A 23,622-nucleotide genomic window follows, 5' to 3' on the forward strand; every position below is an offset into this window, starting at 1 on the left:
GCGTCTACCATCCGCTTGTTGCGTGCACGCCGAGAGAAAGAGAGAGAGAGAGAGAGAGAGAGAGAGAGTGTGCAACGACGACTCGATGACCAATTAATGTTAAGCCGGCGCATACGCGTGCTCGATCTCTACTGCACGGTACTCGTCAAGCGTCCCATTGTCTCACCGTCTCACCGCCGCGAGCTTCTCGATAATTATCCGAGTCCGTAGTTATCGCTTTTCTTTTCCGTTAAGGTCCGCAGTGAATGAGCGGATATCGAGGGTCGCTGGAGTCTCTTTACGCGAAAGACTTCGCTCTGGTACACTCGCTCGTACACGATGATCCATCGCGCGCGCGCTCGCACATCAAAGTACTCACGTTCGAAAGTATTTTTCACGCCTCTGCACAAGGAAACGATTCTCCGACCCCTTTGATGATACGATTAGTAGCGACCCAGCTGTACCGCACCACGAAGCAATCTTTTTCTACGTACGCGCCAAGAGACTGTTGTCACGACGAGAAGTGTGTCTTTTTTTATTGTCAACGTAGGCGTGTCACGTAGCTAGAGGTAGTTGGTCCCCCCTCTCCCGAAGCAATGATCGGTTGCGCGACGATGACCATGACTATATGCAGTAATACACTTCTTACTTGAAGCTGCGTGCGGTTCTTTCTTTTCGTTTCGCTATATTTCATCGAGTTATTATCAAGATCCGGTCTCAACTCCAACGCCATCACGCGGGTTGAAGGCAAATGAAACTAACTGCCTGAAACGTGCTCGTCGTTAATGCGAAGGTAAGTGAACGTGTCATGCATTATCACGGATCGTTCGCGAGAGAATCGATGGAACGGAATCGTGGGAACGGACGAGGGTGCGGCGGCTATTCGTTTTCATTCATTCGTTCTCATTTGTTTCTTTCCTTCTTTCTTTCCATTTTTTTCTCTTTTCTTTTTTTTTTACAAAAATAAGTCTTTATTTGTAAACGAACTCTTTGACAGTAGTCGCTTCGACAGATAGACAAACACCCGATGGGATCTTATCCGCAGAGCGACGTTGGCGATCGCGAGAATCTCTCGATGGCGAAAAATCGTAACTTACTCGACCTAATAACACTCATGCTTTGGCTTGTTTTGCTTACTGGAATCTCGTTTTCCCTTCATATTTTTTTGTCCTTTTTTGCTTTTTTTCTTTTTCGATTTCGCTTTCTTGTTTCTTCTTTTCTGTTTTCTGTTTCGATATTTGATTAACACTTAGACGGTGATAGTGAAGTCTTTGGGCGATTTGGAGAGCGAGTTGTTCGAGTGGAGGCCGGCCCGCTTCTTCTGCAGCTTGAGCTTCATGTCGATGTCGCACTCGGCCTCACTGGTCTCGTGGACGTCTGTGAAGCCGCTCGGTGGCTTCAATTCCAACGTAGACAGTTCGCTGCCCCAATCGTCGTCCCTCCTCATCATCCTGAATGTGCCCGCCGGCTCCTCTAGGAGGCACAGCGACTCGACGGACTTCCTGCTGCTCGCCGGCTCCTTCTCCAGCCTGTCGTAGGACCCAGGACGCACCGGGTGATTCGGCGAGGCTCCTCGCGAGTACGAATGCATCCCGGACTCCGATAGCTTGAGCACCGGTCGCAGTATGCCGGGAATGCGACCGTCGATCGCGGCGTCTGTTATCGCGCTGCGACTCCTGCCGAGATCGAGTCGCTGGTGAATCAAGAGGAAAGCTCATTTCGCGAGGACGGCGGAGCTCGCTCGGACGAATTGATTAACCCTTTACGCTCGCGTGCGCGCGCGTGTGTGTGTATGTGTGTGTATTTCGAGATGTTCCCAATAAAATATTTCTACCGTTTCAGAAAGTCTTGCAATGTCACTGGTCGGTTAAAAGTCTCGCTCGAATAAAAATCGGCGCACCAATAATCACAGTTAATCAATGTACGTAATTACGAATAGTGTAGTCACAATCGATGAAATTAATTATTAACCAATTCTTAGTCAACCAGATCCAAGTTATCGGAATTGAAACAGCCGTTACATCGTCAATCGTCATTCATTCGGTGTTAATTTCGATCATTTCAATGAACCAAAATTTCAATCGATCAATACTCGACACCGATTTTGAAGAAATTCCAGCACGATGCTTTTTCTCCGAGGTAAAATTGAAACTTATATCTGATAATGTTATCTTCTCTCTACGTCTCGAAACGTCGCAAAGAATCTGATACAGCGTTGCAATCGCGTGTATTCGCGTTCGTTGATGATTGCATGGGATGGCTAATTTTAAATGTCCTCCCGCGCGTCTGTATGTCTCGAAACAAATATTTTATTATTCAGAAAAATACCTCAGGCAAAAATGCTAACGAGGTCAGACTTTCCAAGAGAGAGGTCTCGCTGTTTTATTATCCCCTAAAATTATCAAACAACTTTATCGGAAACATTCCCGCGAATGATGCATCTCTCGCGAGATATTTTCTCGGCGGGTATTTAAAGTGAGTCATCAGCCAGCTTCCCCGTAAGAAGACAACGAACGAGGAGCTTCGCACCCGCCCTGGGTCGTAATGCAACCTGGTCTCACCTTTGCTTTTCGAGCCTCGGGAAGGTCTTCCTCTCAGAAATTGGTGACGGCTCGGTTGATGTACTTGATTCGTGCGTGTGGTACAGCACATCTGGAAAGTGTGAACGCGCGGATGTTTTGACGTGGGAAGTAGTTAGTGGCACTTGGTTACGGTAGAGGCCTGGACACATAAAACCGAATACTAACTTACTATGATGAACCGGTCGCTGCACCAAGGCGAGCCGCTGCTCCCTCTGATTGACGGAGTTCGGTCCTGGCGAGCGAGCCATTATCGACGTCGGCCCGGAGTCGTCCAGATGATTCGACGACTCGGTGCGGCTGCTGGTGCCGACCTCCGTGTCGCTGTCCGAGCCCAGCGTGTCGTACTCCTCCGATTCCGATTTGAACGACTTCGATTTGCGTCGCGCCCGACCTCGCACCTTCGTGTACTGGTCCATGTCGCACTGCAATCGATTTGACGCTTGGCATTTTTGGCTGGCCGGAGACACATTTGGGCTACTTTGGGACGCGCGGCTCTCGCAAACGTTTTGCTGAATGAGCTTTTTTAAGACGCGAAAGTACGGCTCAAGCATCTTGATCGGGTAATCAATAAAGAAATGTTTCCAAAACAAAACTGTCGCTGTCTGAGTATTGTTTCTCAAATATTCTCTGGTAGTATCGGGTTTTCCTTTTGAAATGAGAGTGATTTTCGGAAGCATTTTTAGCAAGGAACGTAGGAAAAATAGTAAAAAAATTCTCTGATCAATATTTGTCATTGTTAATAAGGATATTAGATGTACACCATATTTTAATGTATATTGTGTCAAAAAATTACGTTCTGCTTACGAAAGTAAAATAAAATAATCTACATCTGCCAAGAATGCATTTTTACCGATTTCTAAAAAGAAGATTTTTAATATTTCCATTTGCGACTTTTAACACATATTGCTTTGCGTAGGGGCCCTGTTAATCTATTCAGTATCGATTACTTTTAGTATATTGTAGATTCATGTATCTAGTAAGATGAATATTTTAAAGGTATACTCGTAATATTTGTTTACGGGGGCTGAAATATTCTTTTCCCTTTTTTCGTTTATAGTTGTTACTTACTTTGATATCTGTTATTCGCAGAATTTTTTTACTATTTTTTCATGTCTCTCGTGAAAAATTTCTCGGTAAATCATTTTCATTTCGAGGGGCCAAAGTTATCGTAACCATGCCGTTTTTCCTAATTTCGATGATCTTTTCTCGCGGCTAATCTAGCAGCAGGAAATCCGGTGTTATCCGATGTCATTTATTACACAAGTCAAGAATTTGGAAAACACATGTCGCGGATTTCATCGCGTTATACTCGTAGCATGCCCGATTTTAACCAGATAATCGATATAATCCGACGATTCTCTAATTCGGAATACACAAATATGTACAGTACAAATAATTTATGGATTCTTCGCGAGAAATGCGTAAATATTAACGCACACGAAAAGCGGAGGGGAGAGATAAAGCTAGAGAGAGAGAGAGAGAGAGAGAGAGAGAGAGAGAGAGAGAGGGAGAGAGAGAGAGAGGGAGAGAAAAAGAGGGAGAGAGAGAGAGAGAGGGAGAGGGAGAGGGAGAGGGAGAGGGAGAGGGAGAGAGAGAGAGAGAGAGAGAGAGAGAGAGAGAGAGAGATTCCCGTCGCGTCGCGTCGCAACTTTGTTAATGAGATTATTCGGTCATCCGTCGTCTCCATTTCCGCAACAGAGCTGTACCAAAGACAACGTATCTCGACAGAGAATTTCTGCCGGCTCGTACGTCGCGCGACGTTTGCGAGAGCGCGGACGTCAAAAGGACGTCGCAAGACGGATCGCACGGCCGCGTAAGCCGCGAACCGTGCGCGAGAAATAAACATACTTGAGCACCCTGCAGCATCGTCTCGCTGCGTTCGTAGAAGAACGCCTGTCTCATGGGGTTCGCCGAAAGATTTTCCTGCTCGGGCAGATTGAAGGTGGCATACGGATAAATATCTTCCGAATACTCGGGTATTCGTTCCAGGGCGCTCACCTCGCGGCAAGGTGACTGCTGTCCCGGTTTCCTCACGGTGGCGTAGTACTGCTCCCTCTGTTCCATATTGTGTTTGTTGTCTAAGGCCGCCTGTGTTTGCGAGCTCGGATCGTTCGTGCCTCTGGATCCCTCCGGATCTGGAAACATCGCGTGCGTGCGTCGATAGACGCTCGGGATGAGTATAACGATCGCCGAGCTGCCGATGAATCCTCGCGTCTAACGCAATATAATCGCGCGCTGTTGTACACAAAACTAATTTACGTCATTATATACAGCGCGCACCGTGTACTTCCGTTCGACGCTCGAACGCGAGAACTTCAAGGGTGAGAGCCGCCGGAGCAAACGGAGGAGCGCAAGTTTCTATCCGCACGTTACATGTCCGCGCGAGCTCGCAACTTGTGCTCCGTTCGTTTAAATGTTGTACAGCTGCGGAAAGTCGACGGCAAAAAAGACCGGGACGCGATTTATTGATCTCAGCATGTCCTACATGCGCGACCGTCTCGATTTTATGATTTTATGATTTTATGACTTGTTTACTCTCCCTACGAAAAATGTCGAAATCGCGACATTTAATGAAGTATTACGTCGATACGTCATCGTTAATGTAAAGTGAAATTTGGTTCGCACGCGCAGAAATGTGTAAATGACACGCCAAAATAACGTGTGCTCAAGCTTGTCCTCTGATATTCAGAGGACATCAGCCGTTTTCTGGCGAAAAATTCAAGAAAGTTAAGGAGCGTATGTCTGGCGAAAATATCTCCCCGTCGCTTCTAGATGTCTATATCTTCGCAGCTAAAAAGGGGCAGATTTCTACGCTGGTAAAAAAAAATAGAAATAACACGCACGAGGAGACAAGGGATGTAAGTCGCTGAGCGATTCTTATGCACTGCGAGTGCCTCGCGAAAAATTATGCGCTGCGAGAAATCCCCGTTTCATCGGCGGTTATCTGAAAGTAACGGGCCGGCTCTACGTGATTCATTTACCAAGTTTTTAATTAAACCAAACGCTCGCGGCGAATATCGCGAATATACCGTGCTGTTGACATTGTACCTGATATCGAGAGTAGTTGACGAAAAATAAAACATCGAGAGACTGTCCCATCCCCGTCGTTCCAATCCGCCGCGAAATCGTTACAGTGTGTACCAAGTGAAATACGCGAAAATAAACGGCACTCGACAGACTTTTTTTTGTCAGTCTGGAAAACCGAGCTACACGCCGCGCCGGCGTGTCCGTCGAGCGAGCGCGCCCGACGATAAAAATGATAGAGCGAGACTCCCCCTTGTCCGGCTGCTGGACTTACGCGTCTTGAGGCAGAAGCACACGCCGGCGACCGCCAGGATGACAGCCAGCACGGAGATGACGCTGGGCGCCAACACATGCGCGTCGAGATAGAGAGGTGTGGTCTCGCTCTCCTGCGGATGATCCTCGTGCAAGCGGTTGTTTCCATTCGTCGACAGCGTGTTGAACAGGTACTCAGCCTGGGTGGAACCGGCGTTGTTGTAAGCCGTCACACGGAGCTCATAGCTAGTACCGCTCTCTAGATCCACAATAGGGAATTTCGACTGCGGCGGCACATTATTGGACACTGAAACATACGTTGGTCAAACCTATGTAAATATTAATTCCGCAATGTGGCACGACAAACACATAAAGGAAGAGAAAGCGGGGGGAGAGAGAGAGAGAGAAAGAGAGAGAGAGAGAGAGAGGCAGACTGGGAGGAAGGGAAGGAAGGAGAGAAGGGACGAGGGTCAACAAACGATCGCGTGCGTCGCTCTAATATTTCACACCGTCGCGCTTAATAATTACGCGCGACTGCGACAGGAATGATCGCCAAGAGAAAGCAAGTACTCGGGCTTAACATGGAAGACTAAAGCGGCCGGCGATCGATGACAATCGCGTTACGAGACACTTTCGAGTGTCCGTCTGTAAATTCGATGGCGATCAACGTCGCATCGGACGCGATTGATGATCATCGAGGTCCGTGTGCAATGGGCCGACCGACGCAATGTTTCGCAAAACGCTCTCGGCCGCGCGTGAAGAGAGAGAGAGAGAGAGAGAGAGAGAGAGAGAGAAAGAGAGAGGAAGCGGGCTGATTATATTTGCAAATTACTCGGAGCCGATCAACGTCATACTTGCCGCGGAGATGATTTTATCGATCGTTATTATTCCTTCGCGCAACTTTCGACTTGCCGAAGAGTTGTAGCTTCTTACCTAGCAGCCAGTCCCCGGGCAGCCTCCTATATTCGACGACGAAGTAGGTCAGCGAGCAGCCACCGTCCTGCCAGGCTGCCAACTCCAGGATAACGAACGTCTGGTTCGCCCGGACGAAGTGATGCTTCGGCGGCGGCACCGGCTTCGAGCCGTTGGTCTTCGCCGTCTGTATGTCGCTCGCGCTGCCGCTGCCGATCCGATTGAACGCCGCCAGGGTGAACTGATACCGCGTGCCGCATTGCAAACCTTCCAAGAGATGCGTGCTCGCCCGGCGATCCAGCATGACTTCCTCCCATTCGGCGAATTCCCGACGATAAGCCAGGAGGAATCCTTTAATAGGCGCGCCACCGTTGTCGCCCTGCTTCCATTGTAGCTGTATGGCGTCGGTCGTCGTGCCGGTTGCCAGCAGAGTCGGCGACGTCGGCGGTACTATGCGTAAAGTTTACCAATTAGAACTTGGCACCCTCTCTCTCTCTCTCTCTCTCTTCCTCCCTCTCACTCACTCTCCCCCATGTGCTCGACGCTGTGAAACAGCGCCCGACCGCGCTCGCTCTCAACGATACGTTGTTTCCCGCTCTCGCGGGAGGAGAGACGGCTAAGAATTCATGGGATAACGAGCGAGTTATCTCGCAAGACTCGCCGTCGTCCTCACATGATGCGAGTCTCGAGCGACTCGGCGGGGAGGAGGAAACGCCGATATTTTTCGACGGGACGACGTCCCCGACGAATCGACGTGTTAAATTATGGAGTCACGGAGATTAGCGCTCGGGACGATCGTGAGAGTCGAGTCGTGTGTTCCATGAGGCAAATATCTCGACTCTATTCTCGCGAGCGATAGATGGATTGAATTATCGGAATTAGGTCGTCGAGTTATATCGAAATAATCATCGAAATAATCTCGCGTGGCATTAAGAAAGCTGACACGCGCGCGCGCGCGTTCGCGTTAACGAAAATGCGACTCAGCCCCGAGCCATTAGCCGTCATCGGCGAGAGCCTGCGCTTCGCGCGAGGCACCTACCCTGGATGTGCAGGGTGTACGTGATCTCGTCGGTGCCGAGCGAGTTCTTCGCGTGGCACGAGTAGTTGTCCTCGTGACTGCGCTGCACGTTCCTCAGGGTCAGCGTGTTGTCCGGGCCCACGTCGGATCTGCAAAACTCACCCCCGTGAAATCGCTACCTGCTCCAGCTGTTTGCGCCGCGCCAGCTCGCTCGTTCACTTACTTCTGCTGCAACTTCATGTCGGCGCGTCGCCACTCGACGTTCGGTCTGGGATCGCCGACCACCAGGCAAGCCATATTAACGTCCACCCGCCACGGCACCACGATGGACACGCCGAACGATATTATAGCGGCTGGAACTAATTAAAAGGCCACCGTTTACGAGTTTTTCCGAGTAGCGCCGGCGTAGCGCGTTCGCTCGCACGTACGTTTGCGCGCTTACGGCTTCTCGCTCGCCAGCGTTATCGAAAAGTCATAAATACATCCCTGCCCCGCTTCCTCTCCCCCCTCCCCCCCCCCGCGCTTCTGCTGCGCGCGGAGATCGCGGAATATTTCATCTCTCGGGCTTTGCGTTCGCTCGACAACGGCAAAAACTTTCTCCGGCCGCTCACTCGCCCGGAAAACGTAAACCCCGCGCATCCCGAGATGCTCTCTCGACGCTTAATATCGAACTCGTCGCTCGTGTAATTCTCTCCCCCTCTCTCCCTCGTCTTCTCTCTAACACAACTTGGCGCGTGCACGCGAGAGACGGGGAGAGGAGAGAGGGCGAGAGCGAGCTCTCGCCAAAAAGTTTGATCGAAACATTCGCGCGAGACGCGCCCGGCACGATGAAGTTTCATCGCGGCAAGACCGGGAGAATTTTCCGCGCCTCCTAACGGCCAGCCAGCCCCGTGGCGACTCACCGTTGGTGCTGGGCTGGAGTTTGATGACCGGCGTGCTGGAACCCTGGCCGACCTTGGTCGAGGCGGTGACCCACGCCTCGTAGGACTCGTGCGGCTTCAAGCCGGTCGCCTCGTGGTGCAGGCTCTGCGCCGGCAAGGTGCTCTTGCTGATCTTCACCTCCTGGCCTTGGTCCAACACGCGGATGTAGACGGTGTACTTGGTGAGGAGGCCGTTCGGCCGGCGCGGCGGCAGCCAGGATATCACGACGGCGTTCTCGCCGCTGACCACCGCCTTCACGCGCTCCGGCGCATCGGGGACTGCAACGGTGCAAACGGCGATTTGCTCTTACGGTATGTACGCTCCTCGTCGTTTACGCAATTACAGGCGCGAAGGATACAGTCTCGAGGAGGTAACGAAATCGTTTCAGGGCTCATGAATGTTTCAGGGCTCCGTGTGTCTGGGCGGAAAAGTGGCCGAGCGAGGTGGACGCTGAAAATTACGTAGGCAGTCTGAAAAGTTCTCGGCCTAACAATGAAAGAAATTTTCTTTTGCCGTGAAATACGTTTTATTTTTCGATATAATCTCCTGAAACTTCGATACATTCATTCCAACGTTTTTCCAATAATTCAATACCATTATTAAAGTGTGATTCCGGAAGGTCTGCAAAATATCCATCCACGGCTGCAATAGCTTCGTCATTTGATGTAAAACGCTTCCCAGCCAGGAATTTTCTCAGGTTTGGAAACAGATAATAGCCAGAGGGAGCCAAATCTGGTGAATACGCTGGATGTTCAAGCAATTCGTACTTTAATTCGTTGAATTTTGCCATTGTCAAAACAGGTTGTGTGAACACGTGCATTGTCTTGATGGAAAACGATTCTTTTCTTCTTTAAAGCAGGTCTTTTCTCACGAATTTTTGCATCCAATAGATCCAAAAGGTTACAATAATATTCAGAGTTAATTGTTTTATCTTTCTGAAGATAATCGATCAACGAAACACCTTTGTAATCCCAAAAAACTGTTGCCATAACCTTTCCCGCTGATGGAACCGTCTTTGCCTTCTTTGGTGCACGGCCACCGGCTTCGATCCATTGTTTCGACTGTTGTTTTCGCTCTGGTGTATAGTGGTGGATCCAAGTTTCATCAACGACGTTATGAAACGACGCTTGAAATCCATTTTATTTTGTTTAAAACGATCCAAACACGCTTGAGAAATACGCATTCGAATGCGTTTTTGATCAATTGTTAGCAAATGCGGCACCCATCTTGCACAAAGCTTTTTCATATGTAATTCTTCATGCAAAATATTTCCGATTCCTTCCTTTGAGATGCCTCAGCTATTTCACTCAGCAATTTCACTCGCCGATCATCTAACACCATATCATGGACTTGTTGAATGTTTTGTGGCGTTGTAGCAGTTTTTGGACAACCTTCGCGTGGATCATCTTCGAGGTTTGTACGATCAGATTTAAAAAGAGCAGCCCATTTTTTCACAGTGGAAAGTGAAGGTGATGCATCCTTACGCACTTTTAACAATTTCGGATGAATTTCTGTTGGTGTTAAACCATCCAAAACAAAGAATTTAATCACTGCACGATATTCAATTTTTTCCATTTTAAAAAAGACAATGACACGTCAATATTAAATTGGTGCTACTACTCGAGTGACTTGACAGATCGAAATAAAATTTTACATGGGTTTATATCAGGGATGCCACTTTCCAATACAATTATACTTTGACAGTTTCTAATGCCATCTATGTGTCAGGCCGAGAACTTTTCAGACTGCCCTCGTAGATACGTTCAAAGCGGAGACCTCGCGAGTTAACTACGATCGCGTGTCTAACGTGAAGCTCGTGAATGGTGTATTTCATTCGCTCTCTTTGCGGCTCTTTGAGCCGCTGAGATCGGTCCGGGTAGCGTCTTTTGTTACATTCCTGAATACATCGGAAATAGATCGCCGGCTAATTCGATTATTATATTCTTGAAAATTCTTGAAGGGGTGAAATCTCACTCGGAACGAGCGGACATTCCCTCACAGGCAATAGCGGCGAGTAAGAATCATAAAGATGAATGCTTCATTCAAACTCAGAGCGGACCCATGTAAACCAATGCATCCACGGAACAATTTGTAGAAATTAATTAGGCGCTCTAGGTGCGCAATCAGCAAAGATTACGACGAAAGTAAGAGCTAAGAGTCATTGTACAAACGAGCTTCCTAATATAAGTAACAAATACAATCAACTCAGAAATTTCATCAGTTCAGAGTCTCGATCCAACTTCAGACCCTCTTCGGTGAACATTACACAATATAAAATAACAATTAAAATTCAACTGATCATAGAGGGTGCTAAATTTCAAACGTAACAGCTGGAAATTTCAAAATCATGAAACACGTGTTTTAGCTTTCTTTAATATCTTTCATAGTTCTCGAGACTTTTTATCTGTCGTCACGAGTTTGAAATTTAGCACCCTGTATATATATATTTCCGAGTTGTGCAACGACGTTGGCTCTTACTTCCCTCTAATCGTCGTTTCTGCCGGCAAAACAGATGTATTTCCGTTTGGCGGCAAAACGCACGAAACTCTTCGGCGACTCCGAGAATGGAGGATTCGCTCTACATGCCGGGATCGTTCGAATTCGCGAGCGTCTCGAGTGGCTTCTCCGCTTTTCTGCGCCGAGAAACTCAGCTCCGAGAGATGTACCGAGAATAGAAACAGCGAGAATAGAATCCAGCGCGGCGTTCTTACCGGTCTCCTCGGTGGTGCAGGACACGGCGCTGCTGCTGACACCCTCGCCCGCCTTGGTGTAAGCCAACACCTGCACCGTGTAGTTGGTGTACGGGCTGAGCGCGTGCAGCACCGTGCTGAGTGCATGACTGATTTTCGTCTCCCTGCCGCTCTGCGAGTCCGAGGCGGCGCCGCTCGCTGCCTCGTACAGCAGCTTGTACCCCAGCACGACCCCGTGAACTTTGTCGGAAGGCGGCGGTTTCCAGGTCACCTGGATGTTCTGACCAGTCAGTGCGGCGCAGGCTACATTCTGCGGTGGCGCACTTGGAACTATGTCAAATCGTACCGTAAATCGTTGTAACGCCGCTCTGCACCCCTCGCGCTCGCGTCGAGATACTCGCGCTCTTCGCGGATTTATACGTCTCTGATAACACACGGCCCGCCGCCGGAGGGCTCTCTTCGCGAATTTATACGTCAGACACGTGCCTGGCGCCGTTGCCCGCGCGAATCTCGGGGCGGAAAACGCACGGGAACGGGAAGAGCGCGACCGGTCGTCTCCCCGTGCGGAGCCGCCATGCCGCGCCGCGCCGCGCCGAGCCGAGCCCGGCAAATTTGCCACTCGCGAGCCGTACTACGAGGCGGAAAACCCACACCGGGATGTTGTTAAGCCCGCCGAAATAGTCGTCGCACAAACGGCCGGCGGTAATGCAAGACGCGCGAGAGCGCGCTACGTCGACCCCGCAAACCGATACCGTTACGCAAATTATAATATTGCCGTTGTATCGGCGTGTGCATTATAGATATCCCGGCGCCGCGCCGCGCCGGTCAGGCCAGGCGTTTGTGCGAGCGATACGCTTCATGACAATAAACTTTAAATTATCACATTAATTTGTAATTTGGAACTTGATCTCCCTCATCATTTGCGATTCTCGATTGCATTCGGCCGGTGATCAAAATGCAAAGAGGCCGGCTCAAAGCGCCGGTGCGCGCGCGCGCGCGATTGCTTTATTTAACGCGATAAACATTTTCATTAACTCGAAATCCCGCGGAGCCGACGCGCGCGCACGCGCCGGAGCACGCAGGCGGGAGGAACTTTTCACTCACCGTCCTCGAGCGTGTGCGCCATCACGGGGTCGGATCCCGGGCCGTCTCCTTTGCTATTGAACGCTTTCACTACTACGCTATATTGAGTATATTTTCGCAGACCGGTTAGCCTGTAATCGTGCGAGCCGTCCCTGTTTCCTGTGATTCCTACCCGCGTCGTGTTCGTCGATTGATCATCTCCTCTGAAATAAAGCCGCGCATCGCGCGGTTCGTTGAAGCGAGGAGATAACGCGAGACGCGAGGAGACATTCGACCACCGCGTTGAAACCTACGTCACGTATCAAGCCCCGGGAACGGGACGAAGGAGACGTGTCGGGGAGGAGGAAGATTATTTTCAAGCGATTTTTCTCCCGTAACGACGACGTCGTCATTGTCGACATTGTCGAAAGATAGCGCCGCTGAATTTCGAAATGGCATTATCGTGAGAGGGGGACACTCTTGTTTCCCTCAGCGACGTGATGGGAGAGAAGAAAGAAAGAAAACGTCAAGTGGGCAGCACGTATTAAAATGTACAACAGACATTAAAATGTTCCCCCTCCCCTCCTGCTCCTGCTCCTCCTCCTTCTCTTCTTCGTTATATATCCTATTTCGCTGAAAAGTTGCTGCTGCCACGAAGGGACGGGAAATCCTCGGCGCGAGAAAGTCGCGTCGTGAAAGTTTACCGGAAATCGTCTTTACCGTTCGCATTTATTACGTTCCGCCGTCCGACTCCGGCATAATGAAGGAGGTAACAGCCTCGAAATTCAATGGAATATAACTGCGGAGCTCCGACAAGAGAGACGTTTGAAGAATTCATGATACTCGTATACCAAATTTGTTCGCCGAAACACGGTTAAGAGGCGGATCAATTATTCCGGCTCGAAATAAAAGAATCTCACTGTATCTCGAAGTTGCAGAACTGTAGCAGCCATTCCATCTCCTGCACGTAATTAATAAATATCACCGTCTTATATCTTTGTCGTGACTTTTGCATTAGCCGATCGATAAACCGATTTATCGATTTACGCAAGTCGTATCCCTCGTGTCACCGCCTATAAATTCTGCTGATCTTTCATCAACGGAACAGAGACTCCTGACTGATCAATAGTCAGATTAGATTAGATTAGATTAATTAGTCAAAACGAAACGTTCCTTCGTTCCCTGGCACGTTCCCGCTATGGCGATGATTTTAAGAAATTCAATTTCGAGAAGACAAAATAGTCTTTGATTAAATTTGACATGTCTCGCTGCGGAACAAGGTATATCGACCTTGTCGCGGAGCGAGAAGCGTTCGACGTTTGACGAATCAATACCCCGGGCGGACGTGAGGAAGAAATACATTATCCAACTGGCTTTAACCCTTTTCAGATTGCATCAGGGCAAATCGAATTATCCGTGTTATTATCGAATTATCCCAGTCGCAAGAAAATCCCGTCGCCGTGTTTCGTGACAAGGCCGACGAGGCAGCGACTGCGAGCTCGGATTGTATGTACTTTACACAACCGTTACTTCCCTCGTCGGCCCGCATCACTCGTCCGAAATCGACATTAATTCGTCACGCGCCTCTCGAGCAGCCGCGCTCGCGCGCTATTTAGCGCGAGCCGATCGCGCGATCATCATCGTGCGGCAAGTTCGGCTCCGATGATGGACGCTAAATGCTGCAAACTGCACGGCTCATGAGCGGATAAGCAGATAACGATACCCGAGATTGGTGTAGCCGATGGTGTATCCGAGTAGTTCGCCGTTCCACAGGGATCGATCCGGCGGTTGCCACGTGATCTTGAGCTGCTGCGGGCCCAGGGGTTCCACGGAGACGTGCCTAGGCGGCCCTCCGGGCACTTCCCCGTCCGTTTGCACCTGTTTCGAAAATTCCGAGACGCCCCGGTACACGTGAAAGGAGAACAATCTGCCTGGCGATTGTTACGCTCGAATGGCTCGTGTGATCGAATGAAAGTCTGTTTCTTTTCTCTCTCTTTTTCAATCTCATGCTCTGTGTGCGTGTGCGTGTGCGTGTGCGTGTGCGTGCTTACACGTGTACGGCTATGTGTACGTGCGCGTGTACGTGTGCGTGTCGGTGTGGATGCGAGTGTGTACATTTTTCTGTCGTTGATTTTTCGACAATGTTTGATACTGACATGAAGGATGTCGCTTGGCGCTGATGTTCCAAGATGATTTTCCGCAAGCACTCGAAAGTGGTAGGTAGTCGCGGGTTTTAGGGGCGATACCAGAGCGACCGTGTTGTCTCCGGCTACCAGCTTCTGCGTGTTGTGCTCATGCCACACGTCTTTCCAGCAAAAGGCAACAACGCTTAGAAGGATGCAGTACGGTTCTCTTACAAGCGAGTTATTCGCGAGTCTCGCGAGTCTGCACCCCGGCCTCGGCCCCGGCCCCAGCCAGCCGGTCGTCCATCGCGAGTTCCCGCGAGTAACGCGCGCGCGCGTTTCAACACGCTCGCGCGCGGACCCCGCAATATCGGATCGGACACGCTTGGCTATAAACGTATCTCGCTCCCGGCCGTCGCTTGTCCGCGCGCTGTGTGCGTGTGTATGCACGGTGCGGTGTGATAATACGTAGTCGGCGGCAAACACAACGTCCTCGGATTCATCAAGGAACGCCGGCGACCCGGGGATCGATGCGTTCCCTCCTTCTCGTACGTGACGAGCGAGCGAATCGATCAACGTGAACGGACACACTTTAACGGGGAATGATACCCACACGGCCCTTTTCGCGACAGAGTCAAATCCTCTCTTCTCCCCTCCGACGCGCGCGCGCGCGCGCGCGCGCGCGCGTTAGGCACTAAATGGCATTAAATATCAAACGTAGACGGTAGAATATTGCCGCGCGCGTCAACCGCTCGCAGTCGGAAAATTAAATCGAAACACTATCGGTTGCGACGCGAACGCGGTCTCACGCGCGAATTACCTCTCTGCTTTTAACCTTTAGAGGAGCGGGCTGGCTGGCTCCTGTGGGAGCCACGTATAAATCGGCATTCAGTGTTTTCTTGAAGGTTATGTTATAGTTATTTGTGGATTTATGTCGATGTTTATGTGCTCTAAAAATATATTTGCGCATGTGTTCGTGTGATTTTTACCTTACTTGTAAATAAACATTCATTAACAAGTACACATTTTAACCGCATAGTAATTTGCATCTCACGTACGTTTTTATTTATAATAGAGCCACTTTCTCTCAGAATTATATAAAATCAGCACACAGCACTATTAGAGTTTCGATCGCGCACAGTGCGTGATAACAATCACTCTAAAAGTAACAAATAAGTATAAAAAATACAGAAAAATTGTTTTGGAAATTAAATAATTTTCATTACTTTTTGAAAGCAAAATTTACAAAAATTATAAAAAAATAAAGAAATTAAAAAACTTTAAAATAACAAAAAATAAAAAGAAACAAAGGAGCTACATAACTTTCTACGTCCACGTCGTTAGCTCTGGATTATGCTAAAGGAAAGTTTTATTACCGTGAGAGATGAGATTACTTATAGTAATATAGACTTATTTTAGATGAACAATTGCCTCTCTTTGTAAAATTTCGATAATCTGATATCAAAATGATGATCAGCGATATAAAAAAATGCCCCTAAAAATGCCAAGATCCGAATTTTGAAAATTTTTTATTTTGGCCGTTCCATTCCAGACAGGGATGGTTCCTACAGGAGCCACTAACAAACTCGAAAACTCTACGCGACATAACGGCTACATATATATCTATAAATTCTCCGCGAAAAAAATTGCAAATTTTAAAGGAAAAATGCCGGTCCTCTAAAGGTTAATCCGCCTTTCGTGCAGAACGCACAGGAAGAGAGGGGGAGGAGGGAGAAGAAGGACGGAAAGGAAGGAGAGAATGCTGAGAACTTTGAGAAGGGCTGACACGAGAGTTTATAGACACGAAAATCATTCGCGCTCGCGGAGGGCGGGGGCGCGCGATACTCTCGCGCGGCCGGAGATGACGCGCACTCGTTGACTAATTGCACGGATAAGCGCGATTAACGAGAGAACGCGCGATGATGCTACCCCCACTGCCAACCCCCGGCTACTACCCACGAGGATCTCGATCCTCGCGAGACTCGATTTCGGTTAAGAGCGATAATAATTCTCGACGGTGCTTGCTTCAAGAACATGTTTTATGCGCGTTAACACCACGACGCTTCCATGCCTCTTCGTGCGTTAAGTTCGATAATTTAACACCGGTGGGGAGACTCGAGTCGATTAGGCGTAAATGAGGACATCCAAAGTTAACGAGCGGCCAGGCCAAGGGGCGGTTTCAAAGAGAAGTTTGTGGCATGAAAATAGAGTGAACGGGGATGGTCGCGCGGTAGTCGGGGGTGTAACACAAAGACGAAATAGCGAGAGAGTGAGGCGGGGCGGGAGGAGGGTAGGACAGGGGGAAGGAGCTTAGAAGATTCGTAAACGACTTTACCGAAAACTTGGAGTTGGCTGTCGTAATGAAAACCGCCAGCCCGCCAAGACGCCGCGTATATATATCGACGCTTTCGGGTTAATAGAGTTTCCCTTGCGACGTCGAGCGACGAGGCGTAGTCTCGACGCGATGGTTTTAGCCACAGACCGGCAATTATAATTTACGTGAGCGCGTTTGACGGGGGGGGGGGGGCGTGTCGACCGGACGCGAGCGCGGCGGAGAGCGCGGAAGAAGGAAGAAAACACGCACGTATCGGACGCGGCATTACGGCGAAACGCCGAGTATAAATCCGCAAAATACCGGCGAGAGGGGAACGTGGGCGCGGGGGGAGGGGAGGCGGGAGGTGGGGGGAGAACACGCGTATAAACGCAATCAAAACATTAAGGGGATCTTTACGCGGCGCGTAAAAATATTATCACGTGGCGCGTAAGATTTCCGCCGTGGAAAATCGAGCGCGTGTCCGCGCTCGGCGCAAAAGTGACGTCCCCGGCTTCTTCTCCCCTTCCCCTCCCCCCCCCCTGAACAAGATTAATCAACGAGAAACGTAAATCGCCGGTTCGCCTCAGTCCCCGCCGTCCGCCGCTCCCCCCGGCGCGTGAGCAGGCATGTGGAAGAACATCAAAGAGCGAAATTGCTCCTGCGGCGGCGCGCCCGCGTTCTGCGCGAGTACGAATCGCGAATAAATTCGCGACATTGTTATGTACGAAATCAACTCTGCGCGCGCGAGCGGCTAGGAGAGTTTACGACGGACGCGGCGATGTAATTACCGTTGCTCTTGACAGCCGCGCGGCTCATGCGACAGACTGCGCGCCGCGCGAGTTACGCCGCACACGCGCGCATCTTCGCGCGACGTTGCGGAACGGCGCATTACGAAGGAAAATATTCAGCCTGCATTTGCCACAGTTATTCGTCTTTCTCTCTTTCTCTCTCTCTCTCTCTCTCGTCTCTCCTCGCCCCCGCTCGCCCGCCCGCCCCTCCTGTCTCTCTATTTCACTCTCTGTCCGCGAACGATGAAACATTTTAGTAAAATGCGAAACATTTTTCATCCACCGAACGATACCGCGCATGTAACGCGCGCGCTCGGCGCGTCTTCTGACGTGTAACGGTTGTATAAATTAATCCGATTTATTCTCCCCGGCAAATTATCCCCTTGTTGCCGCGCCGCGCCGGCCCGTGTTTTTAGTTTGCCTTTGCGCGTGTATTATATATCGGAATTTGATACGTTGCACGTTACACGCATCGATTTACCGGAATCTCTCGGTTAATTAGTTCCTGGAGAACACACACACACACACACACACACGCGCACACATGGGCGGACGACGACGTGTATCGGCAATTTATCGATATCCGCGGACCGCGCGCCATCGACTCTTGCAGTTTTTCCGCAGCGCGAAAGCGCGAGAGCGCGCAAGCTCTTGCTTCTCCTTCTACCCTCTTTTCTTTCTTTTCTCTCCGCACACGTTCTCCTCTCGGAGGCGCGGCTCTTTCCGAAATTGTCGTCCACTTGTCCAGACCGCGCGGGGCCGGCCGAGATATCGAATATCCTGTCAAACGGGGACCGTCAATCGTAGTGAGACGCGCACGCGGACGTGTTCTACGATAAAATGATTACCCGTTAATGGGATACATTATATATTATGTTATTTGCGCTAATTGGATTTGGAGCGTTTCGACATTCGTTCGTTTGAACGCCGGCTGACGCCAGGTGAGCTCGCCCGATGGGAAGGCGAAACGACGAGGCGCGGTAGAGATGCCACGCGAAATAAATCCAAAACAAACTCTAAACGAACAGCGGGACAGCCGGGTGGTCGGGAGCCGGGGGTGGGAGGGCGGCAGGAGGGCAACGTCGAAGGATAAATGATTAATGATCCCCCGATAAAAGCCGCGGCGGCGGCCGCGGCGGCGGCGAGCGCGTTATACCCGGATGATACTCGCGGGGGAAGACATCGTAGTGTTAACTCCAACGTACGATATGATATCGCGCAGATGATAGAAAATGCCACAAAGCGCGCTATGAATTCCGCATACGTATACGCATAATGACGATGGATCGCAAATGCAGAAATGGAGGCGCAGTATGCAACCGTACAGACTGTAACCACTACGTCTACTTTTTGTCTTTTTCTCTTCCTCTCCCCCTCTCTCTCTCTCTCTCTCTCTCTCTCTCTCTCTCTCTCTCTCTTTCTCTCACTCTCGATTATCGCTCGAGCAGGCACGAAGAAAAGAAGAAGAGAGAAACCAGAGAGCGAAAGAAAAAAATAAAAATCACCCGGCATTACTTCACCGCCGATACGCGGGGCGCAGGGCGGGCAAGTGGAAAGAGCAGGTGGAGTTATGACGCGATATTTACATCGGCCGTTGGGATTTACGCGTGCGTCAACGATAAATAGAATATTATCGCACACGCGCGTTTTTCTTTATAATTCCTCTCGTATTTACGTCTATCCTCTCATTTCGAGCGTCGATCGAAATAACTCGAAACACGGGGAAACACGGGGAAATTTTGAATTTGGAAAGAGCCGAAAGAGAGATCAAACGTCTCTCTCCCTCTCTCTCTCTCTCTCTCTCTCTCTCTCCCCCTCTCTCTCTCTCTCTCTCTTTCTTTGCGGGGATTATAACGCATTCACTGTCACATCATCCGTACGAGGATGGATCTTCCGCGTTTCCTCGAAAATATGGAACTCGCGCGGCGGTGATTTCATATTTTCTATTTATCTCTCTCTCTCATACATGTGCGTGTGCATATATATACACACATATATATACATACATATATGTGTGTATATATGTATATACGTATATATATACATATATATATATATACACACGCACACGTACATCAGCTGCACCAATGCGGACAACGAAAATTAAAGTAAGTTAGTTTTTACGATTTCCGGCGTGACTCCCGGGGAAATGCAGATATCGTGTCTCTCGGCCGCGGAAGAATATCGTCACAGTCGCTACGTCAGCGATTCGAGAGAATCGATAACTGGAATTTCAGGCGCTCTTAAAAATGCAGAACTTGGAGCTATCTCCGCTATTTTTGTTCCGATTATTCATGCTTTAGCGTCGTCGCGTTGATCCCGCCGCGCGGCGCGGCGCGGCGCGGCCAGTAGCGCGGCCAGCAGCAGAACGGGAATATTTCAGCGCGGACGTTACGCGGAAATGAATTTTACTCCGAGATGACGACTCGCGCAGGGTACACGGGCGACGTGACAGTGAGCGCGTGTGTCGGCACGTTTACCTACATGTAACACACGCCCGAAAACGGCCTCGGACAAACGCGAACGCGGGATTCTCCATTTTTTTCTTTCTCTTTCTCTCTCTTTCTCTCTCTCTCTTCCTCCCTTCCTCGAGAGTTCGAACATTTCCGGATGGACGAGCCACTTCCTCCCGCTCCCACGTAGCGCACCACCGAAGCAGGAAGCGGGAAGGAGGGAGGAGAAGTGTGTACCTTGCGCCTCCTTGTACTGGACGATGTAGTTGGTGATGGGCGAGCTGGCGTGGCTCGCATCCCGATCGCTCGCCGGCGACGTCCAGGCCAGCAGGATCGAGCGGCTGCCCTGCTCGGCTACGTGCAGATTGCGAGGGAAATCGGGCGGCTCCTGTACGAGCAAGTGGATCGTCGCCTTGGCATGACCATAGGCATTCGCGGCGACGCACACGTAGTCGCCGCGGTCCATGTGGCTCGCCTGCACGACCCGCAGCTCGGTGGTGACGCGTCCCGATGTGTCCACCGTATTGTCCACCACGTACCTGGACAAAGCCAGCCAGGAGAGCGGTCAGTGCTGATCGATAGTCGGGATTCGAAAGCGCCGGTGAACTTTGCGTAAAATACGACAGATAATATCTAAACTGCAACGGATATCATTAGTGCTCACGGCGGAGGTGTGCGAATCGGGAATACATTACGTCTGCTGCTGTTTGAACACGAGCAGACGCGTGTGATTAAGTGGATCGAGCGCACGGGAAGGTGCACCGGGCAAATATCCCGAACTAAAATCTTGCCGATAAACAACAAGAGATTAGAGCCGTGAATTTCGACCCACATTGCATGCGAAATCGTTTAGGAGCAGAATTACGTAAATATCCGCGCGCGAGCTAAGTCCGCTAAGTCAGGAATTTATAAAATCCACTCGCGAGAGACACGTAATAGCATTATATATATATATATATATATGTGTGTGTGTGTGTGTGTGTGTGTGTGTGTGTGTGTGTGAAGCACACCAGACACATAATTTATAATGGCCACTTTAAATACGAAATCACGTCTCTAATGGGCCGAGTTAACAATTCGTAAGGTCATTAAATACGATTTCGCAGTTAAAGCGGATCTCGCTCGAGCGGCTCAGGCGGAAGTCCCTGATTCGTTCTCGTTACGAATTCTTCGCGGATTAACGCAGTCGCGGAAATAACGTCGCCGTCGGAACGGCGCGCCCACCTCGTACGTCCACCCGCATGCCGTGCTTGCGAGCATGTGCTTGTCGTTCGAGCCGATGTGCGTCTTCCCGAGCGCGAGACACGCATAATTAATTTCAATACGAACCTAACGTCGTAATTAGGATCGATCTTGCTGTCACGAGCACGCCAGCTAAGATCAAGCGGCGCGTCTCCCTCGGCCTCGCAGCGCAATATCACGCTCTCCCCTCTTCGCACTGATTCCTGTCTTGTCCGTACTGTCACCTGGGGGCCTGCTGTAGTGAGAATTTTTCATCAAAACGTTACTACGACAATTTTGCCATGCGCCACGAGCGCGAAATAAGGAAACGAAACGAATTCTCGCCCCGACGGGGATCCTCTTCGTCGGCGACGGCGACGACGACGACAATGACGACGACGACGACGACGACGACGACGACGACGACGACAGCGAACGAAAGAACGATTTAACTTTCTTCGCGCGAAATTGTCCGCTCCCTCCGCGCGGCTATTCTTAAAGCGGGATTACGCGCTTTGTTGGACGCGTCGGGTTGATTTTCTCGGCCGAAAAAAGAAATCAATTAGTGGCATATGATGATATCTGGAATAATCGCGCACGCGCGTATGTGTGAGTGTGTGCAGATCACGCGTACAATCACACATCGTAAAGAGAACGGAAGAGAGAAAAGGGGCGGGAGGAAGAGAAAAAGAGAGAGAGAGAGAGAGAGAGAGCCTTTTATCCAGTGATGCGGAGCAATTATTCAGTGACGAATATTGTAGTAATGCTATTGAATTTCTGGCGGACATTCCGCGCAAATTCAAATTAACAAATTTATTAAATTCATGACTGTCGCATTACCGTTTCGCCGGCAGTATCTATATACCGTGCAATAACGATAATAAATTCCTGCCGTGCGCACGCGAACGCGCGCGTTCTCTCTCACTCGCTCGCCTTCCTGTTAATGCACCAAAGATAATGGCCCGGATATCGTCGGCCAAAGGCGCGTCCGAGCCGCGTCGCGGAACGTTTCTCCCCCTCCCCTCCCTCCCCCTCCCTCCCCCTTACGTCTGCCGACGTTTTCGTTTTTCACGTCCGCGACGCGACGTCAGAGAGGCTTTCTTCGATCAGCCGGGTATAAATTCCGATCCGCCGGCGCAACCCCCAAATCCCGGATACCACCAGGATAGCGGCTCAGATCCAGACGCCGGTAACTCGAGGTTACGTGAATATTTTACCATGAACCGTTAGCCGAATGAGCTTGCTGAGGCCGGGCCCGATGCCGTTGCTCGCCTGGCATAGATAGAATCCGGCATGATCTCGCGATACCCGCGGGATCACCAAGGATCCGTTCCTGGCCACCCCGGCGCCCTCCGTGCCGCCGTAGCCGAGCTCTCTATAGTCGCCCGGAGTCTCACCTAAACGCACAGGGATACATCTTTATGTCTTTATATAATGGCCACGTCCTGGAACATTATTGTCTACGCTTTACGAGCGGTCTGGCGAGGATTCGCGCGCTCAAAATTCAAATTTCTAGCGGCGCACACGACGCCGCTCTCTCTCTCTCTCTCTCTCTCTCTCTCTCTCTCTCTCTCTCTCTCTCTCTCTCTCGCAGTGTGCGTGTGCGTCTCTCACGTCACGGAAAGAAGGTTTGCCATAATCGAAACGTCGCGTGTCGGGACGTACGGATAGATTAAAAAGGCGCGGACGTTCGCGTTCACACCACCTTCGTAGCGAGCGCTGCGAAGGAATAACGGAGTTACGACGGGACCTTATTCTTCGACTAATGTCAGAGCTGCGCCTCTCCTTGTAACGTCGTAAGTCTACCGGGGTATCCTAGTTTGGGAACTTTAAAGAGAGACCGCGGAGGAGAAGCACGGAAAAATGTCGTCTTGCTCTGGCGGCGAGACGCGCGAACGCCTATTACCGGAACCGGGAACTCATGTAGGCAAACTTAAATTGCGCGAGGAGGCGCGCGGAAACGAAAATTTCGTAAATGCGAGAATGCCTGAATGTCGCGACGGCCGATTCTGCGACGTAACGCGCTGAAAGCTAAATACGAGCACACGACGAGCGGCGCGCATATTTGCGAGCGTCTTTTCCCGCGCGTGGACTTTATTCGCTTATTCTATCTTTTCATAAATAAACGGCGGAAAAGATGGAAAATGCAGCACAAAGTACATAACATCCATGTACCTGCAAACGGCAAAGATTTACTTCGCGAGAGCCAGCCCCTTCCCCGCCTTCCCCGCCGCCGCCCTCCTCTCTAGCATCTTCACCTCATCCTCCGTCGCGCTCACAGCG

The 23,622-nt window shown here is 50.3% G+C and overlaps 1 protein-coding gene across 8 annotated transcripts in view; it reads right to left on the reverse strand.

Annotated features, from left to right (window-relative positions):
* Window positions 1–1,216: 1,216 nt before the first annotated feature.
* The window catches only part of LOC105187359 (Down syndrome cell adhesion molecule-like protein Dscam2), a 91,679-nt gene continuing 69,273 nt past the window's right edge, over window positions 1,217–23,622 (reverse strand). For 2 of the 8 annotated variants that reach the window (XM_025307233.1, XM_025307230.1), the window contains 16 exons: window positions 22,557–22,736; window positions 21,448–21,595; window positions 20,356–20,657; window positions 14,597–14,745; window positions 14,164–14,318; window positions 12,483–12,664; window positions 11,400–11,708; window positions 8,670–8,966; window positions 7,991–8,126; window positions 7,789–7,916; window positions 6,771–7,199; window positions 5,860–6,144; window positions 4,410–4,696; window positions 2,731–2,983; window positions 2,541–2,631; window positions 1,217–1,655 (listed from right to left, as the gene is read on the reverse strand). In XM_025307233.1, coding sequence (XP_025163018.1) covers window positions 1,229–1,655; window positions 2,541–2,631; window positions 2,731–2,983; window positions 4,410–4,696; window positions 5,860–6,144; window positions 6,771–7,199; window positions 7,789–7,916; window positions 7,991–8,126; window positions 8,670–8,966; window positions 11,400–11,708; window positions 12,483–12,664; window positions 14,164–14,318; window positions 14,597–14,745; window positions 20,356–20,657; window positions 21,448–21,595; window positions 22,557–22,736 — 3,758 coding nt within the window. In that variant the 3' untranslated portion in view covers window positions 1,217–1,228. Of the gene's footprint in view, window positions 1,656–2,540; window positions 2,632–2,726; window positions 2,984–4,409; window positions 4,776–5,859; window positions 6,145–6,770; window positions 7,200–7,788; window positions 7,917–7,990; window positions 8,127–8,669; window positions 8,967–11,399; window positions 11,709–12,482; window positions 12,665–14,163; window positions 14,319–14,596; window positions 14,746–20,355; window positions 20,658–21,447; window positions 21,596–22,556; window positions 22,737–23,622 lie in introns of all 8 variants that reach the window. The other 6 variants (XM_025307232.1, XR_003114271.1, XM_025307231.1 and 3 more) reach the window with 6 other exon arrangements.

Source organism: Harpegnathos saltator, unplaced genomic scaffold (assembly GCF_003227715.2).
Source record: "Harpegnathos saltator strain DR-91 unplaced genomic scaffold, Hsal_v8.6 scaffold84, whole genome shotgun sequence".
Taxonomy (NCBI): domain Eukaryota; kingdom Metazoa; phylum Arthropoda; class Insecta; order Hymenoptera; family Formicidae; genus Harpegnathos; species Harpegnathos saltator.